General features: G+C 36.1%; 1 protein-coding gene across 1 annotated transcript in view; it reads right to left on the reverse strand.

The window, feature by feature from the left end:
• LOC150086631 (TNF receptor-associated factor 3-like) overlaps positions 1 to 21,715 on the reverse strand; it is a 214,147-nt gene that overhangs the window by 144,925 nt on the left and 47,507 nt on the right. Inside the window, exons 3-5 of the mRNA XM_090372210.1 lie at positions 17,843 to 17,947; positions 9,956 to 10,117; positions 8,037 to 8,111 (exon numbers count right to left, since the gene is read on the reverse strand). Coding sequence (XP_090228336.1) covers positions 8,037 to 8,111; positions 9,956 to 10,117; positions 17,843 to 17,947 — 342 coding nt within the window. The remainder of the gene's footprint in view (positions 1 to 8,036; positions 8,112 to 9,955; positions 10,118 to 17,842; positions 17,948 to 21,715) is intronic.

The raw sequence follows: 21,715 nt of genomic DNA on the forward strand, positions 1-21,715 counted from the left end.
GAGTCCCAATTAACCGAGACTTGTTTAACCAAAGTTCTGCATTATCCAAAGTGAATTGTCAAAAAGTTGTATATACTTTGTCTTGAAAGACAAGAGTACGTAGTTCAAAACAGAGCAGAAACTCACACCAGTTGACTGTCGAGCGGTGCTGATCTTTTATGTTAATGATTTCATGACTTTTTACTCTCTAATTTTAAAGCTTTAATAAAAAAAGATTTAAAGATTTAAAAATTTTACTCTCTAATTTTCTAGTGTCTTTACATATGAAGTTGAATACAATCAAATGCTTGGATCAAGGAGAAACAATAAAAAAAAGTGGCTAGTGACTTAGGTGTTGGTGAAGTGACTGTAGGAGAAAGAGAGCGGAAACTGAAAAATGGTGTTCACAAAGAGAATCTGTATGTGATAGTGAAAACTTGAATACGTAAACAATGAAGAAAGGAGAATTTGAACAAACTTCTAAAGTTCTTTTTTTTGTGGTTCACACAGATGAGAGACAAAGGAAGCCCGATTTCTGGACTGATTTTACAGGCTAAACCCTTAGAATTTCATAAGCATTTTAATGAAGGGGTAAAATTATCAGCTAGTACGGAAGAAATAACAACATTTGCTGCTAAATTAGCAAAAATTATTCAAGAAGAAAATTTGAATTTGGATCAAATTTACAATTGTGACGAAATGGGCCTGAATTATAAAATTAACCCATCCAAAACTCTTCATATGTAAAGACACAACAATGTGCTTCCACTTGCAACTAGAAAAGAAAGGAAAAATCAGCTCTTGGTTTTATATGAAGCAAGGAGAGAATGATGGTACTAGTATGTTCAAATTCATCAGGGGGCATAAGCTTAAGCTGACTCTCATTGTAAAATTCTTTGAAAAAACCAAAGAATCCCTGAGCTTTAAAAAAATGGAAAATGTTTGCCTGTTAACTATGCAAATCAAAAAAACGCAGAGATGGATTCAAGTTTGTTTAAAACATGGTTTCATGAAGAATTTGCCCCTATCACAAAAAAGCCTCAGGCTTCCTTGCACCATATGGCTAATAATAATAAGAACTCACTAGCTAAAGAAAACTTCCTGAATTCAATCTAAACCTCTTCCCCCATAACTTGAATTTATAGTTTTGAATAAAATTTTTATTATTTAATAAAAATACCTAGTAAACTGTTTATTCATATATGTGTCTGCTTATTTTTATTTATTACATTATCATTTTTTAACATTAAAAACACCATGACCCTTTTTTAAAATTCAAATAGCTGTGGTTCCATAACCATTTGGAATCGGACATATGTTTAAGTGAACATTTTTACTCTTTACATTTTTATTTTGGAATACAACTATGATTTTGTTAGCGTAATTTAGAAATACTCTCTATGTTTTGGTGTGCATACTTACAAATATATATGTGGTAAGACAAAGATACATATTAGTTGAGATGTAGCCTGGGTCAACAAGGTTACCATATTTGTCAGGGAATCACAATACACACAGCACTGTATGTTGTTATGACCAAGCCTAATAAGAGCTTTTAGAACTGAGGATGTTTATTTTTCAGTCATAAAAAATTATGTAAAACAAAAACATTAATAACTTGAAATAGATGAAAAGAAAGCATTTAAAAATTTTTTTTCTGTTTGCTGATTATATTCTTAAGTAATTATTATACCTTCTGATCTTGTTTTTCAAGCTTTGTCTTCTCTTATTACTACTTGAAAAATTATATTCTTACACTATCTCTTAACTTTAAAATGTACAAATTGCTTGTGTTTTTCATTTATGTATTTCTCTTATCCCATTAACACATATTTAACAATAAGTGTTGAATGACTGTAAACTCAGGCACATAAAATTATGGAGTTTGCCACTACTCTGTTGAGAGCACTATTAAAACACTAGAACATAATGGAATTTTGAAAATTGAAAGTGAAATAATTCTGGTTAAAATGGGCCTAAGTTTTTATAAAGGTAAGAAATAGTTTTAGTTTGTATTTTTTGATGAAATAAATAAAAAAAAGGAAAGTTTTGTAATTTTTTTCTACAATGCTTGGAAGAATATTTCCTAACTGTTTAGATGAGAGTTTATTGCTTAATAATAGCAGCAAATTTTGTTTGGATATAAATATATAGTTTATAGAGAAAATAAAAGTTCAAGGAGAGAGAGAGAGATGATTTCTCCATTTGATATGGAAAGCATTTCTTGTTCACAGTTAATAAAATCTAATATTGGTAATCTTGTCCATTCTTCAGGCCTATAAAATTTATAAGAAGGAGAGAATTTTTTTTATCATTTTGAAAATGTGCATTGTGAGAGTCAAACTGCCAATTTAAAAGAGATTCCTAATAGAAAATTAACAGTGGACCACCATTTAAAAGAAAAACATCAATGTAGCAAGAGAGAGAATTAACATTTACAAAGTTTTTCTTTTTCAAGGATCAAATATCTCTGAAATGTTTATTTGTCAGATTACTGATTAAATTATTCTTTTTGTATTTGAAGTTTTAAAGTGTACCTCAGTAAAAATATCAGGTTATTTGTGGTGTCACAGTAAAGGATGAAATTAAAAAAACAACCTTCCTTTTATACAAGAAGGTTAGGAATGTATAGGTTCATTTTTAAGTATTTTCATGTCAAACGAAAGAGAGTTGATACTTGTTTCTTGTGAATTTTGTATAATCTTTTGAAAAGACAATAAGGAGTATCCATTATTGTCTTTTCATGTAGGAAAAGACAATGAGTATCCATTATTGTCTTTTCCTACATGACTATTGAATTAAGGTTTGGTTTGGTTTGTTTTGGATTTTATTGGCGCATTAGCAACTAAGGCTATAATGTGGCAATTGAATTAAGGAACCAGAAGACAATAACTGGGAATTTAACTGGATAAGCAGTCAATGGGATCTTTTCTCAGCTTATTGGCTGTCCTTTTTGAGAATATTTCATATTCTATTCTTTTATGTGAACAATTCTTGGAATAAAAAATGCATTGACTGCAATAATCCAACATCACCTGTTGGCTTACTGACAGTTCCATCTTCAGCTCATTTTGAACATACCCATCTTTTTAAGTCATGCTTGCTTCTTGGAATATTTTCTGGAGATAATAGCTATACCATTGGTGCCTTCACCATTGATGCACAGAATCTGCAAAAAAGAGCATTTGGACAGATTGAGGATATGGCAATAGTAGTGAAGTCACTACTACAGGACAAAGTAATTCCACCAAAAATTCACCAGAATTGTCAGAACCAATACTTACCTCCTTTTAAAGACTGTCCCATTGAATCACTTCTCCAGAAATCTTAGAGTCACATCACACTTCTATAATATTCTGAAATATGTAAATGGATCAGATGAGTTGGTAGATACATTTTATCAGACTCTTGACCAAGAGAAATCCTTTGTTCATTATACCTTGAAATGAAAACTTTGTGAAACATTTGATTTTCCACCATTTTCTCATGAGTATCAAGCCCACAAGGATAGATTTAAAAGGCACTGAGTAGTGGTGTTTGCAACTTTATAGAGAAGTGAAAGGTTTCCCACTTGGATAGCAAGGCTGTTGACAGCAAAAAAGAAGAGAAAGCATTTTGAACCACCTCAGAGTAAAGAAATCACAGAGTTACAGGAGTCTTTGAGAGAGCTTAAGATCCAAAGTCAAAATGAAAGGGAAAATAGAAATCTTAAAAGAAAAGTTTAAGAGAGTTGCAAGAAAGAAGGAGAGAACAAAAATAATTCATCTCCCTAATCAAATGAAGTATGAATGAAGGGAAACCTAAACTTTTTAGCTCCACTTTGACAACTCTCAATTAATTCCATCACAATTCAATTAATAAAAGACTCAAACAAATAACCTGCTTCAGATGCGGAAAAATGGGTCACTACAGTATAATGACAGAGAAACTATTGATTCTGAAATTCATGATAAAGGATCAAGTGTGGGAAAAGCAAACTATAAACATAAAATTGCAAAAAAAACCCTGCTCTACCTCCTACTACTACTATAGATGATTAAGAGTGAGGAAACTTCTTCTACCTTAGGAGCCATCCTTACGGAGATGGAACACCTTCCTCCTCTTATATATACTAAAACCATATTAGCCTCTTTGAATGTCTCAATAGATGGTTCTCTAATCATTGCTCTTTTGGACTCTGGAGGCTATGAGTCTTTTATCTCTGCACTTCTTGATAAATTGAACCCACATAAGGTAAATGGGCTGAGATCCAACCTGGATAAACCTTTAAAGTAATGAGTTCGAGATTTTTCTCTATGATAAAGGATCAAGATTTTTCTCTATGATAAAGGATTGTTAGCTACACTCAAGATTACAGATAAAATAATTTCTACTGGTTATCATGTCAGCCTTAGGGAGAATTTTCTAAAGTTGCATAATGTAGACAAACTTTGAAAAGAGATAGAGAGACGTGTTGTTATTAAAAGGTTTGAATTTCAGCTATTGGATAAAACTGACATTCATCTGAAAACTCAGGATAAGAAGGTGGATGAAGCCCTTTAAATAACAGTAATTACTCAAGGTAAAGAAAATCTCTGCTTAAGCATAGTTCCTATGTTGAAATCATTAGACAATACCTATTGGGACAACCAAAGTACCGCCTCTGAACAAAGAAAGGATCCTTTCATCATGGGAGTACTGAAAGAACTAATTAAGACAAAGAACATTCTTTTTAATGAGGATAAACAGAGTCTAACCAGAATGAAGGCAACATCAATGGGAGACTCTTGGATGCAGTAGTGGGTGGTTTATTCATGCAAAATTGGATATGCAAGAGGTATTCCAACAGTTGTCTTACAGGATATCCAGGGTTAACAGCTATTCTAACAATCCAAACCAAGTTATGGCACTCTCTTCTCCAAAATGAGACTTATCCAGTATTTGAACAGGTGCAAATGATAGCATTTGAACAGGTGCAATTGGTAGTATTTGAACAAACAGAACGTATATACAATAACAATGCAAGGAAGGTGTAGTAATAGCTTTCAGAACCATTATCTAATATAAATAATAGAACACATAATTCCATTACCTAATGGAATTATGTGCACAAAATTTACTACAGTAAGTTGGACTTTGTCATTAGTTTCTGACTGCCTTTGTTAGATGTTCAGGAACTAATGATAAAGAAAGAATAGTATTGGATGCAAGGGAAATTTAAAATAAATTTGGAAAGAAAGGTAAACCTAGCAGTAAAATGCTACTATAATTTGTGCAAGCTATGCACCCTTCATTACAAACACAGTATTTTGAGATAAAGAAAATCATAAGTTAATGTGCAGAAAGCATAATAGAAAGAAGAACAAAGAGGATCTTAAACAACCAGCTCTTCAGCTGATTGTTTAAGATCCTCTGGTCCTGATGATCACTTTTGGTCTTTTCTTTTGATCTTTGGTCCTGATAGTTGCTTCCATTAGCAGTCTTTTGATTTCCAGTTAAAGAATCAGAATGCTGAAAGGCATACACTAATGTACCCATGTAAAAAAAATTGTTAAGTGAAGTTGAATTGTTCTGAAGCTGGTTATCTTGTTTTTGTCCACTGAGAACCTGAATCAAGACCATCTTGTGCCTCAGGAAGGAAGAGACTGTGAAGAGTACATATATGGAGATTATCTGTGATCAACCTCATGGCAAAAATGACAGAATGTTGGATGGAAACACTATTTCTCATCATGATATGGTATTGCACTACAACCATAATGTTTAGTCCTGCTGCCATACTGCAAAATTTTCCCTCCAGCTCCTTGGATTTCACTCTGTAATTGTTTTCAAAGATAACCTATGGCATGACAAGTGGTACAAGTCAGAGGATGCCAACAAAACTATCAGAACCTCACCACATACTGTAAACAATTAAGAAATAGTGTTGCAGTTAGAAAGCTACTGCACTGCACTTTTCCTTAGGAATTTTTGGCACATAAGTTATTCAGGCCATAGGGCGCCAGTTCTTATGGTATTCCAATTCCTACAGCTAATCAGGTATTTCGTCTGCACAAGTGTTGCAACTAAGTGAATGCTGTTTTTTCTGTACAAGTGTGTGTTCAAAGATTGATTTGCATACAGTGATTCTAAGCTGACAAACCTAGAATAATGACAACGGTCCTGAGACTGGCTAACTACAGCATCGAAGAGGTCTTTAACAATTCCCCTAATCTTTGATGGAATTCAAACCCAGGGTTCTCCAAAAAAGTGATAAGTGGTGAAACCACTATACCGTCATAGAGGAGGTAAAAATGCACAAAATTCCAGGTCAGTGTATACCACACAGCATATGTGATGAGGAGCAGTAACATATCTCATTTATACAGGGTGATTCACTACCAGTGCGACAAACTTGCAGGAGGTGTAGGGGGCACAAAGACGAATCGGAATCACATAGCATTGCAGGGTCCGAAATGCCTTCGTCATGCGGTAGAGGACATTGAATGGGAGGTCGCATGAACAGCGATCCCACTGGAAGTCAGCATTTGCAAAGCGGTTCCCGAGGCAGTAGGATGGACGAGTATTCAAACGTTGAACTGGCCGACATGCACCTCACGTAGCCGACTGGGCTAGCCAGGTGGGTAAAGTGCCTGCCTGGCAACCCAAAGGTCGCGGGTTTGAATCCCGCCTCGGGCTTGGATCAAAGTACTGCAAAAACCTTGGGAGGTGCACTATGGCCACAGAAGCCGATGCGCCAACAACTACCAAAAAAAAAAAAAAAAAAAAAAAAAGCACCTCACGTATGGAGCTGCGGACTGTAACGGGCGCGCCGCTCTGCGCTTGTACCAGGAACGTTTCCCGCACGTGTGCACAGAAGGTTACATGAGACTGGTTGTTTCATGAGAGGAACCATGAATCGAGAGCGAATGATGAGGACGCCAGACAATGAGGAGAATGTCCTATGTCTTGCAGAAGACAATCCGAGTACGAGTACTCGAGCGATAGGCCAACGATTGGATATTTCCCAATCCACTGTATGGAGGATACTGTCAACAAACCAAATGAGTTCATACCATCTGCAACGCGTCCAATCATTGGAGCCTGCGGATTATCCATTCCGGAGGACTTTTGCTACTTGGTTTCTTCAACAGAGTGCGGCAGACAGCGCATTTGCTGCATCCGTATTGTTCGCGGATGAGGCAAGTTTCACTTGCTTCATCCGCGAGAGGGAACCTTCAATCAACATAACGCCCATTTGTGGGCTTTGGAGAACCCCCATTGTTGGAGACCACCTCATTGGACCGTACCTTCTGCCCCCTCGTCTGGACGGTAGGGCATACTTGATCTTTCTATAGCAAGTCCTGCCCCAAACTTATTGAAGAAGCACACGTTCCTCAGTCATTGCGCCGCTCAATGTGGTTCCAGCATGATGGAGCTCCCCCACATTACACCAATGACGTCTGCCAACACCTAAACGTTACATTTGGACAGACTGGATAGGTCATGGTGGTCCAGTTCATTGGCCTGCTAGATCGCCGGACCTATCATGCCTGGACGACTTCTGCTGGGGTCAAATGAAGACATTGGTGTACAAGCCTCCCCTGTAGATTCAGTTGAAGACCTCGTCGCTCGCATCTCTGTAGCTGCTTGGGAGATTCGAGAACTCCCCATTCGAGAATCCCTAACATTCTGGAAGATTCCAGGAATCTTCCAGAAAGTTAGGGATTCCATGCGGCGGCGCTGTGAAGCCTGTGTGATTGCTTCTGGTCGAACTTAGCATGGCTTTTTGCCAATATAAAACTTGTCATTAAAATGATTTGTGTTATACTAACGAGTTGCTGTTTCTGTTCTTTTTCTTTGCTTTTGTTCACGCGACCTCCCGCATGACGAAGGCATTTCGGACCCTGCAATGCTATGTGATTCCGATTCGTCTTTGTGCCTCCTACACCTCCTGCAAGTTTGTCGCACTGGTAGTGAATCACTCTGTATATGGCATTACTGGTCATGTGCAATGAATACAAAAAAATTTCAAAATAACCAGCTATATGTTAAAAATAACTGGGATCAATAGTAATTTCCTTAAATAAGATACATACCTCACTTTGTGCAATATTTGTTTTAACACAATAAGGGCACATAATGGTTTTCATTGGACAAGATTTTTCATGATTCTGAAATATAAAATGTAAATCACATAACAGATAGATGTCCTCATACTACCACTATTGCTAATTAATACACTTGTATAAATACATATAAGAGAAAAATTTTTTATGAATGTGTTCTGTTCTTTGAAAACAAAATTAAAAAATATAACAATTGTCATAAAAACATTACAATAATTAAATAGGAAAAAATCCAGAAAGAGAAGTATTGTTATAATCAATAACAATATTTTAAACATATATTTTTATCTTTATTTCTGAAACAAAAATCCCTATATAAATTCTATGAATAATTACCATAATGAAAACAAATCACAGCTATTTTCATTATGATTATTGTTCTGAAATAAAAAGATATTCTGTTTTCAGAATGTTGGATAACAAAATATCTTAGCTGAAAGTATCTGACACTGCAATAAGTTGAATAGATAATCTAATATAATACAGGTATCCCTCAATTTACATCGGGGTTAGGTTCCTGGGGGGACAGGTGCAAATGGAACCCTTTATATAATGGAGTCAACACACACACACACACACACACACACACACACACACACACACACACACACACACACACACACACACACACACACACAGTGTGTGTGAGGGCACTTTACAACAGGAAAGATATATTTTGTGTTTAAATATGAATAATTTTTCTACATATTTTAAAGTATACTTGCATTCTGTAGTTAAGTTTATTAAAATATACTTTGCATATGTATATTTTATTCCTTTCATTTTATTATTGGTTTTTATTTAGCATTCTGTGCTTTATTATTATTATTATTATTATTATTATTAGCTATAAGGTGCAAGGAAGCCTAAGGCTTATGCTGCACCAGCCAAAAAAAAATTCCCGAGTTACCCTGAGAGAGAGAGAGAGAGAGAGAGAGAGAGAGAGAGAGAGAGAGAGAGAGAGAGAAAGAAATAGAAGGGAATCACCAAAAAAGAGAAAAATGATGATATCCAGCTCAGGACCCTGGGTGTGCCAAGCCCATACTCACCAGATGTGAGCCCCCAGGGTAAAATCTATATTATGGCAAAAACCACCTTGGTCAATACTTAGATTAATTAATTAAACTAGAAAACCCACCTACCACTTTGCATCGATTGTTTTATTTTATTAGCATTCTTCATAGTTGTAGTGCCGATGAAGGTATATTCATAGCCTTACACACATTAGGGCGGCTTTCACCAGATTTCATCCTTTGAATATTGCACTAGGATTCAATGAACTTCTTTTACCAGACATTGCATCTCTTTATTCTATTAAATTTAAAACTTTATAAAGCAATTGGCAAAAACTGCACAAGGATATCACTATTATTATTTAATTTACTAATAGCACAATTAATAAAAAATGTTAGCGTAATAAATTTCCAACGTGTGCAAATAGCGTAAACAACCACCAACTGAATGCTTCACTGCATGGACCTTTACCATTCGCATCCATGAGTGGGGGCAGGAATCTTTCTCCTCTCTGATAGGATGTGCTAATTGCTGATTGGCTCAGTTGTCCTAAATCATATGAACAGAACAGTACATAGCGCAGTGTGATGCCGATAAATTTTGTCTGATGATTTTGAACTTTCAATTTATAAAAAAATTGCAAAAAAAAAAAAAAAAACAATATTGCAAAAATAAATAAATAAATAAAAATTAGTGATTGGTGATATTGTGAATCGACGCAAATTGGACCAGTGCAAAACGAGGGCTACCTGGAATTAATTTCTTACTTGGAGGGTCACTGTTTAAAATCTCAGATAACAAATATCATTAAAATTAAATCATTTAATTTTTTAACATGCTAAGCAAGAGTAGTAAATACTAAACTACATACTTACTGATATTTCTTTGACCACAAATTCCCCTTCACACAATGAACAGTTAGTGAGACGAAATTCACATTCATTTTCCATATGAGAAATTAACTTTTTATAAGGGACTTGTTGGCCACAACCAAAGGAACAGGGAACAGTTCTGAAGACACATATTTTTGTGTGATTCTAAAGTAAAATTACATTTATAGATCACTATGTATACACAGGTATATCTGCCAACATATATACATACCAAGTCATGTCATAAATACTGTCATACAAGAAAATTCATGCAAAACATGTGAACACAAAAAAGCTCTAAATTGATAAGTGCATGTGGATATCCAACTGATCTGTGTTGAACAACAACTGCAAAGTGAGACAACAAAAAGAACTATATCACCATCAATAATCTACAAAAAGTAGGCATTTAGAGGTATTTCTTGAAATGTGCAGTTAGTAATCAGAACAGGTGCATGTCTACCTGCGTGTACACCAATGTTAGGAGTTTGGTAAATAAATTTGATGAATTTGAGGTATTGCTCAAAACATCAAAGGCAGATATTGTTGGGATATCAGAGACGTGGTGTCACACAGATATAAGTAATGCGGAACTGGAATTTGGGGAATACAATGTGTATAGAAAGGATAGACAGGACAGGAAGGAAGGAGGGGTTATGCTATTAGTTAAGAAACACATAAAGTCCAAGGAAGTGAAGCCAGTCGACATTGATGGACAGGGCAGTGTCGAGTCAGTTTGGTGTGACATAAGCGTAGGGAAATCAAAATTGAGAGTAGGAGTGTGCTATAGGCCTAATGACTCTGATGAGTATAATAAGATATTGTACAGGGAAATAGAGTGGGCCAGTAAATCAGAGAGTCTTATAATGGGGGATTTTAATTTCCCAGATATTGACTGGAATTTGTGGGTTGGTCACTCGCACACTAGCAAGGCTTTTGTGGATTTATTGGATGATTGTTTTCTACATCAGCATGTTCGTGAGGCAACAAGAGGGAGCAATACTCTTGATCTGATTATCAGTAGTGATTCTTCATGCATTAAGAATCTGCAGATAAATGAACCACTAGGTGGCAGTGATCACAGTGTGTTGAAGTGGGATTTACTCAAGGAGGTAACTACCATCAGAGGTAAAGGGAAGGGTTTTTGTTTTCGTAAAGGCGACTGTGATGGTCTGAGACAGTATTTAAATTCTATACAGTGGGACCAACTGATGATGTTACCAACAGCAAACTCAAAATGGGAAGCATTCAAGGAACTAATCTTGGAGGCTACCAGGCTTTACATACCAACTAAGAAATATTGTTCAAGGTTTAGGCCTAAATGGTTGTCAGATGAACTAATGAGACATGTGGCAGAGAAGAAAAATGCATGGGATACATACAAATTAATGGGTGACATGGAAGCCTATGATAGATATAAGTTGGTCTGTAACCAAGTCACAAAGGAGATTAGGCAGGCAAAGGCAGATACGAAAAATCCTTGGCAAAGGATGCAAAGAAAAACAGAAAAGAGTTCTTTACATATTTAAACTCAAGAAGGAAAGGGATGAATCAGATTGGTCCACTGGATATTGATGGTTCAACAGTTGAGGATCCTGCTCAGGTGGCTAACAATCTAAACGAGTATTTTGCATCTACATTCATGCATGAAGAGTTATTCAGGAAGGAGAATGATGTAGGTAAAGTAAACATTGGCAGTGAGCTGGATGATTTTGTAATAACTGAGAGGAAAGTGGAGGAGAGATTGTTGAGGATAAACATAAAAAAGGCACCTGGGGTGGATGGGATCTATCCAGTTATATTAAAGGAGGCAGCAAAGGAAGTAAGCAAACCCCTAGCCATAATTATGAGAGCTTCTTTGGACTCAGGGGAGGTACCCATAGACTGGAGATGTGCAAATGTAACCCCAATTCACAAAGGAGGATCAAAGGCTGACACAAGTAATTATAGACCTGTTAGTTTAACTTCTGTTCCAGGTAAATTAATGGAGGCGCTGGTTAAAGAAGCACTGCAGGATCATCTAGACAAGAATTCAGTTATAGCTCAGACACAGCATGGTTTTGTTAAGGGCAGGTCTTGCCTGACCAATTTGATTGGATACTATGATGTAGTCACAAAAGAACTGGATGCAGGGAATAACTTTGAGGCAAAGGATGCAAAGAAAAACAGAAAAGAGTTCTTTACATATTTAAACTCAAGAAGGAAAGGGATGAATCAGATTGGTCCACTGGATATTGATGGTTCAACAGTTGAGGATCCTGCTCAGGTGGCTAACAATCTAAACGAGTATTTTGCATCTACATTCATGCATGAAGAGTTATTCAGGAAGGAGAATGATGTAGGTAAAGTAAACATTGGCAGTGAGCTGGATGATTTTGTAATAACTGAGAGGAAAGTGGAGGAGAGATTGTTGAGGATAAACATAAAAAAGGCACCTGGGGTGGATGGGATCTATCCAGTTATATTAAAGGAGGCAGCAAAGGAAGTAAGCAAACCCCTAGCCATAATTATGAGAGCTTCTTTGGACTCAGGGGAGGTACCCATAGACTGGAGATGTGCAAATGTAACCCCAATTCACAAAGGAGGATCAAAGGCTGACACAAGTAATTATAGACCTGTTAGTTTAACTTCTGTTCCAGGTAAATTAATGGAGGCGCTGGTTAAAGAAGCACTGCAGGATCATCTAGACAAGAATTCAGTTATAGCTCAGACACAGCATGGTTTTGTTAAGGGCAGGTCTTGCCTGACCAATTTGATTGGATACTATGATGTAGTCACAAAAGAACTGGATGCAGGGAATAACTTTGATATTATATATTTGGATCTTAGAAAGGATTTTGATACTGTTGCACATGGAAGACTGCTGCACAAATTAGAGCAGTGTGGCATTGGAGGCAAATTGCTGCTATGGATAAGGGGATGGTTGAGTGGCAGAAGACAAAGAGTGATAATCAATGGACACTGCTCAACGTGGACTAATGTTATTAGTGGAGTTCCTCAGAGTTCAGTGTTGGGTCCGTTGTTGTTTTCGGTGTTTATGAATGATATTGATGATGGGATATCAAGTTTAATGTCCAAGTTTGCAGATGATACAAAGGTTGGCAGGGTTGTTAAGGACACTACTGACGCTATGCTGCTACAACAGGATCTGAAAAGGTTGAACAGATGGGCTGAGAGGTGGCAAATGAAGTTTAACATTGACAAATGTAAAGTACTACATATGGGAAACAGTAACCCCAGAGCAACGTATCAACTCTTCGGTACTACACTGACAGTGGTGGAGAATGAAAAGGACCTGGGGGTAATTGTGCAGGCAGATATGAAGTTCTCTGAGCAGTGCAGACGAGCTGCAAGAGTAGCTCATGGTGTCTTGTCAATGATATACAGGAATTTTTCTAGCAGGGATAAGGTGGTGATTATTCCCTTGTATAAGGCAATGGTTAGGCCACATCTTGAGTACTGTATACAGGTCTGGAGGCCTCATTTCAAGAAGGATGTAGAGCTGCTGGAACGGGTACAGAGAAGGGCAACAAGATTAGTGAATGGAACAAAGGGTTGCTCTTACGAAGAAAGGCTTAAGTTTTGCAAATTACAGAGTCTGGAGACTAGGCACCGGCGAGGTGATCTGATAGAGGTGTATAAGGCTTTGAATGGTTTGAGCATGCTCAATGCCAATGGGATTCTTCATCTTGCTCAGAATAATCACCTCAGAGGGCATAAATTCAAATTGAGGAAGGACGGATGTCGGATAGATGTGCGGAAATTTGCCTTTGGCCAGCGGGTGGTTGGTTGGTGGAACCGACTTCCATCACTTGTTGTTGAAGTTGATAGCCTAAACAAATTTAAAGCTCAACTGGACAGGTATTTTGAACGAACGGAGGGGTGAAATGGGAGTGGTGTGTGTTTTTTTTTTGGCTGATGCTGAATAAGCTTGATTTCTTGCATCATATGCCTCTACTAATGCTAATGCTAATGCTAATTTGTTTATCAGGCTGTTAACCATTAGAAATTTACTCAAGGAATACATGACTATTAAAAGCTGGTTGTCTGTGTGCTGTCTGGATTCCACAGATTCTTAAAATGGCAAGTAGCAGTATTCAGTGAAACTTCAAAAATAGAATAAAATTTTCCTATAACCAGTCTACAAACTACCTTTCCCTAATTTAAATACGTCATCTAGTTTCTCTAAAGAAGAAGAAGAAAAAGAACCCCCCAATATTTATTAAAGTCTTTCCAAACCTTAAATACTTTGATCAAGTCCCTATATAGGTGTGGGTCCTTGTCTTGGTGTGGGTCTCCAAAATTGTATATATTACTCAAGGTGTTGCATAATCAATTCTTTATATAATGGAATAATTACTTCTTTGTCCTTACTTGCAAAATTACTGTATAACAGAGATAAAACAGCATGGGCTTTCTTGCAGCCTATCAGAACTTTCAGAGAATTATGTTGGATAATTATTCTGAAGTCTTTTTCGTTATTAACTAACTTAAATTTATTGTTTTTCAAGTAATAAAATGATCTGGGATTAATAATACCAAAATGTAAAACTTACTTTTGCCAATTTTGGACTTTAACTGCCATTTATCAGACCAACTGAATAATTTATCTAGATTTTGTGGAAGCAGTGTTCCTTGGTTATTGTTGTTTACTATCCTTTCAACCTTTATATCGAGGTATAACATCAAACCTATTGTATTGTTCTTATCTCAGGAGAATTATTTACCTCCCAGTTATAACTTGGTATACTTCTGTCCCCATCTTTATAAACAACTTTATCCACATTCACTCACGAAGATGTTTTTAGGGATGAAGATATCAGAAGTAAACCAAGTTATAATTGGGAGTAAAATGATTCTGTGATAACTGAAGCGAAAATAAAAGAATAATTGTTGTAGCAAAAAGTAAATAATGCATCTGGGGCTGACAGACTCTATCTAATTACATTAAAAGTAACACCAAAAAGGGTTAGCAAACGTTTGGCCATAATTATGAGGGCATCACTGGATTAAGCAAGTCCCTACAGAAGATGTGAAATATCAGTGCCATTTACGAAGGGAGATCAAAGGGCAAAGTCAGTAATTACACACCTGTGAGCTTGACTTCAGTTCCAGGGAAAATAGCAGAGCCAATGAATTACTAACAGTTATATTATTTGCTATATAGTGCAAGGAAGATACAGGCTTTTGCTGCACTAACAAAAAAAAAACCAAGTAGATAAGAAAACACAAATTATATACATCCCTCCTCATACAGGTTAAGTATCCAGTTGACCTTTGGAATTTATTCAAATTATCAGCCTCAACTACCTGCAAGGGAAACTTGTTCCAGCAATCAATGACTTGCTGGCTAAAAGAAAACTTCCTACAATCTAATCTAAACCCCAAACACTGTAATTTGAATTTATGACCCCTAGTTCTGGAATTCTTTATAACGGTGAGAATTCCACTTTCATTCATTTTACTAATCCCTCTCTTGTAAGCCTCAATCAGGTCACCTTTGAGGTGCCTGGCTGCCAAGCTCTGTAAGCCCACATAATCAGTCCTTCCGCATACGGTCGGCCGTCCTTTTGTTGAGCTCATCATTCAAGTTTCCTGTCTTTGGACCCTTTCAAGAAGCTCAATGTCTTTTTCAGATGAGGTCTCCATGCTTGAACACAGTATTCTAAATGTTTTCTTACAATTGCCTTATACAGTAGGATTATGACCTCCCTATCTCTACAGGATAATGTTCAATAAATTATTGATATGACACTGTGGGCTTTCCTGGCTGCCTGTTTACACAGTTTAGAAAACTTCATATCTACCTGTATTGTAACTCCCAGATCCCTTTCCTCCTCCACTGTTTTTAATTCAACCCCACCAAGTGTGTTATGTTATTTAATTGTGGGTTGCTGTTCCTCAAGTGTTGTTGTTGTTGTTATTTGGTTTTTAGAAGCATTAGCAACTAAGGCCATATTGCTCCAGGGATATGCGGTGGTCATTCCCTGGCCTTTCCGCATCCCCCGTATTTGGTGGTCATGGGCTCGAACTCCGGTCTAATCAAGAAGCGTGTGCTACGCACTGCTGCTCCTGCCCACCTGGCTACGGAGGTGCCACCCCCAAGTGTAAGGCCTTGCATTTAGCAACATTAAAACACAGCTGTCACTTTTCTGACCATCTTTGAAGTCTGTTCAGGTCATCCTGAAGGAGTGCTACTGGGCTCTGATCATTAACAGCTCTGCCAATCTTTAAATCATCTGCAAATTTTGACATCACGCCTTCTACCCCTTCGTTGATGTCATTTATGAAAATGAGAAACAAGAATGGTCCAAGAACGGATCATTGAGGAACCTCACTCCTCACATTACACCAATCTGAAGAATATCCATTAATCACGAGCCTCTGCCTTCTGCCCATAGCCACCCTGCAATCCATCTTAGAATCTTACCAGTAATCCCTACTTGTTCAAGCTTATACAGTAACTTTTCATGAGGGACTGAGTCAAATGCTTTGCTAAAATCCAAATAAACTATGTTGAAGTTATTCCCTAAATCCAGCTCATGAGTAACTGCATCAAAACAGGCTACTAAGTTAGTTAAGCATGATTTACCCTTAACAAAGCCATGTTGTGCGTCCTTCAGAATGCCATATCTATCTAAATGCTCCTGGAATGCACTCTTAATCACTGCCTCTAAGATTTTTCCTACCACTGAAATCAGACTAACCGGTCTGTACTTACAAACTTCACTCTTCGAATGGCTTTTATGTACTGGTGATACATGGGCACTTCTTCAATCCAAAGGAATCTCCTCTGAGTCCAAAGATGCCCTCATAATTAACCTCAATGACTCAATACACTCCCTCATGCTCACCCTCAAAACTACAGGGTATATGCCATCAATTCTGGGAGTCTTACTTACCTTTATGCTCAAAAGTTTTTCTAATAAACAATCATCTGCAATTACGACATCACTAATTTCATATGGCTCAGCCTGAATCGCACGACCTCTCTTTGGTATGAAGGGTCTTTCATCAATAAAGACCGATGTGAAATACCTATTCAATTCATAATCGCAACAGCAGCTGGGCTGTCTAAGGCTTTCCCACACCCAGTGCACAAGGGATTAGCTTTTTTCATCATGTTCCCATACATGAAAAATTCCTTGTCCCCATTCTTCGCTCTCTTAGCCAATGCTTTCTGATATTCAGCCTTGGTTGGCCTGACCTTATTTGCAGTACTATTATGGATCAACTTGTACCTGTTGTAAGCTTCAGTGCTTTTCATCGCTCTCTTACTGTCCCATGCTATCTTTTTCTTCTGTGTTTGACAAGCCAGCTCTGCAGTCATCCATTTCAGCATCCTCCTCCTGCAATATTTTCTTAAAGGTATGAATTGCAGGAGGAGGATGCTGAAATGGATGTAGAGGTGGATAGTTTGAATAAATTCAATGAAGAGATATATACAAACTATTAGAGGAGATATAGAGGTGATATTGGAATGATGCAAGAAATCTTACACAGCCTCAGCCGAAAAAACTTTTTTTCCTTTTTTTTTTTTTTTTTTGGCTGAGGCTGTGTAAGCTTTCTTGCATCATTTGTCACCACCAAACACTAAATCATAACTTGTGCACAATTCTAAAAACATCTAATAAGTCAGGAACTGACTGATCTATTTTAAGAGCTTGGTATAAAAATATAATGTATTTTTTTGATTCACATATTTTGAACATAATAATATAAATAATTTCCTGATTACTTTTAAAAGCATAACAGAAAAAATGAATACAATGAATGCCTGTGTTCATATTTACAGACTTTCATATTAGTTCATTAGTTTCATATAGTTCATATCTAGATTTTAAATATAGAAAATTAAATTGTTTCAATTTTTTTTTTCTGAAAACTTACTGGTATGTCACTGAGCTTAATGTTTTTTGAGCATCCCAATTTCTCATTTGGACAATAAGCCTGAATAGATAAAATACTTTCCAGGCATGATTTATCTGGTTCCAACTATATTAACAATAAAAAAAATATATTAATATAACTCTTACTCTCATACTATAGAAGTTGTATGATATGAAAATGAAAAAACCTGAAAGCACATTTCAAAATAATTACACCTTTGTCTGACCATTCACAAAAGTCATTTTTACAAACAGCAAGATTAAAACCATATTGGAAAAAAGGAGTGTTAGGTTCCTAGCTTGCAAAACATTTTTGCATAAAATATAATGGTCACATCAGACTATAAAAAGAACATTTTTTTTATTATAATATGAATTTGTACATCTGAGATGACAATTTTGGCTTAGATTTTGCTGATCCTAGTTACTGTTTTTAAAAAGCCACGTATGTATGCTTTTGATTGACATCAAAATATAAAGATGCCAATGGACATTTATTGTGTGTGTGTGTGTGTGTGTGTGTGTGTGTGTGTGTGTGTGTGTGTGTGTGTGTGTGTGTGTGTGTGTGTGTGTGTGTGTGAGTGAGTGAGTGAGTGAGAGCACTTTACAACAGGAAAGATATATTTTGTGTTTAAATATGAATAATTTTGCTACATATTTTAAAGTATACTGTACTTGCAATCTGTAGTTAAGTTTATTAAAATATACTTTGCATATGTATATTTTATTCCTTTCATTTTATTATTGGTTTTTATTTAGCATTCTGTGCTTTATTATTATTATTAGCTATAAGGTGCAAGGAAGCCTAAGGCTTATGCTGCACCAGCCAAAAAAAAATTCCCGAGTTACCCTGAGAGAGAGAGAGAGAGAGAGAGAGAGAGAGAAATAGAAGGGAATCACCAAAAAAGAGAAGAATGATGATATCCAGCTCAGGACCCTGGGTGTGCCAAGCCCATACTCACCAGATGTGAGCCCCTGGGGTAAAATCTATATTATAGCAAAAACCACCTTGGTCAATACTTAGATTAATTAATTAAACTAGAAAACCCAACTTGCTACCTGCATAAAAAACTAAGCATCCCAATAATAATAATAAAACAATTAATCAACACATATGTAATTTGTCAATAAATTCAGATTTCCTTACCTTATGCTAAAACTAATAAAACAAATATTTTTACAGATTAAAAAAAATAAAATAAAATAACCTATTTCACCAGTGAATAAATTATATTCAAACGTTGAACCAGCTTTTCAACTCTCACTTAGCGTGGACTAAATAATGTCCACAAACTGCAACAATTGGAGATGCAGGGATTTTATGTACACAGGGTTTCAAAATTACACAAAACAAATATACAAATATAGGAGCATATTGTACAGCTAAAAATAAGAAAATGTATATCTCAAAAGTATTAATTTCTGAAATATTAAATAAATTATGAAACAAAAAAGATGGTATTGGTATTAATGGCTCTAAGCACACATTCATAACTGTATATATATATATATATATATATATATATATATATATATATAATGTCTGCAGAAGTGCGTATCCACAGGTTGATTTGCATGTTGTGCAGGCTGAAAATCCCAGAATAACTCAGGAGTTAAACCCTATACCCTCTGTCTGAGATCACCTAACTACAGCCTCATATGAAGAAAGCTTTAGAAATTCCTGCAGCTACTGACAGGAATTGAACACAGACCTCCCAAGCAGGTGATAGGTGATGTATTGTGACAACTAGGCTGCCACAGAGGGCTTTACAAACATAAAAAAAAAAAAAAAACTGAGATAAACAACTAAAAGAAACATGTCTAAAATATATGTTCAAAGTGACTTCTATTTTGTTCAATGCAGCATTCAGCACTGATGAATTCACAATTCCTTGGCATATCTTATAATTTCAGGACATTCTTAATGGTTTGAACAGCTCCCAAAATGAAAATTTTCAGTTTGTCTTGCATACTAATATGGATTTTTTACCAGCCTAATTTGGTAAAAATGATCATCAATACTCATTATCAACATACCTTTTCCTTTAATGGAAAACATTTAAAAAAAGCTATGTTAGCAATGAACATTGAAGATCAATGTGGGGTTTTCTTTGGCTTAGGCAAGTGTTTTGAGAAGCTAAGAATTACATTTCTTGAAAAACATATTCTGTTTGTAATGAGAATATGGCTGAGAAATTGAGAACTGCATGTACATTGTGAAATGAGCTACTGACAAAAGTTTCTACATTTATTCATATCTTGTAGCTACAAGATATGAATTGTTGTATGTATGTACTGTGAAATGGACACAATTGCTGTTCAAGCAATGTCTTTCAGATGCTTGCAGATGAAACATTTACACAAACTGACAACCTTCTAGTACTCCTGGTAGGAGAAACTTGAAAGCAGCACAATGTATTTGCTCCTTTTTTTTACATTTTAAAAATCTCTCTCTAATAGTATTTACTCATAATGGTTTCAGCATACCTGCTTCTCTAAATTGTCTCGCCACAGCAGCAAATATTTTATGATTTGGTACTGATCAAGTTGAAAATTTTTGACATATCTGAGAACAGTTTTGGAATTCTTATGAACCTCACCATACATAAAATCAAATCAAATCAGATAACTTCAAAAGTAAACAGATTTGTAGTGTTTCCTATAATATCAGTCTAACAAATGCTATAATTCAAACAAGGTAGTCTTTGCAGAACCTGAAACTCAAGTAACATGTGTTGACTCTCCTGGAAAGCACTCTGCAACACTGGTTATTCAAACTGAGTAACCGGTATGATTCATGTAGCAGAACAATATTCATCTCGGTGTCAGTACGTATATATTGTGTTGTTTTAATCCAATTTTACAGTCATATTTTAAAAAAAAAAATTTGAATACAAAAATATTTTGCCATTTCAACTGCTTTTATAATTTATGATTAAAGTATAATATCTCAAGAATAAAGACCTTTGAGAAATATGTTACCAACTAAGAAATACTGTTCAACGTTTAGGCCTAAATGGATATCAGATGAACTAATGAGACTTATGGCAGAAAAGAAAAGTGCATGGGATGCATATCTGGAAACACAGAAACTTATGGTAGATATAAGTTAGTCTGTAATCAAATCACAAATGAGGTCAGGCAAGCAAAGGCAGATTACAAGAAATTGTTGGCAAAGGATACAAAGAGGAACAGCAAAGACTCTATACTTATATAAACTCTAGAGGAAGGAGATGAATCTAATTGGTTGACTTGATATCAATGGTTTGACTTTTGATGAATCTGTTCAGGTAGCAGACAAACTGAATGAGTATTCTGCATCTGCATTCGTGCACGAGAAATTATTTAGGGAAGAGAATGCCAGAAGTTTATCAAATGGTAATAGGATGCTAAAAAATTTTATAGACCTAATGAATCTGATGAGTAAAATGAGCAATTGTACAGAGAAATAGAGTGGGCCAGTAAATCAGAGTGTCTTATAATGGGGGATTTTAATTTCCTAGATACTGACTGGAATTTGTGGGTTGGTCACTCACACACTAGCAAGGCTTTTGTGGATATATTGGATGATTGTTTTCTACAGCAGCATGTTCGGGAGGCAACTAGAGGGGGTAATACTCTTGATCTGATTATCAGTAGTGATTATTCATGCATTAAGAATCTGCAGATAAAAGAACCATTCAGTGGCAGTGAACACAGTGTGCTGAAGTGGAATTTACTCAAAGAGGTAACTACCATCGGGGGAAAAGGGAAGGGGTTTTGCTTTCGTAAATGTGACTACGGTGGTCTGAGACAGTATTTAAATTCTATATGGTGGAACCAAATGATGATGTTACCAACAGCAATTGAAAATGGGAAGCATTCAAAGAATTTA

The sequence above is a fragment of the Mastigoproctus giganteus genome, chromosome 4, assembly GCF_048544385.1.
Source record: "Mastigoproctus giganteus isolate SK-2022 chromosome 4, ASM4854438v1, whole genome shotgun sequence".
In the NCBI taxonomy this organism is placed as follows: Eukaryota; Metazoa; Arthropoda; class Arachnida; order Uropygi; family Thelyphonidae; genus Mastigoproctus; species Mastigoproctus giganteus.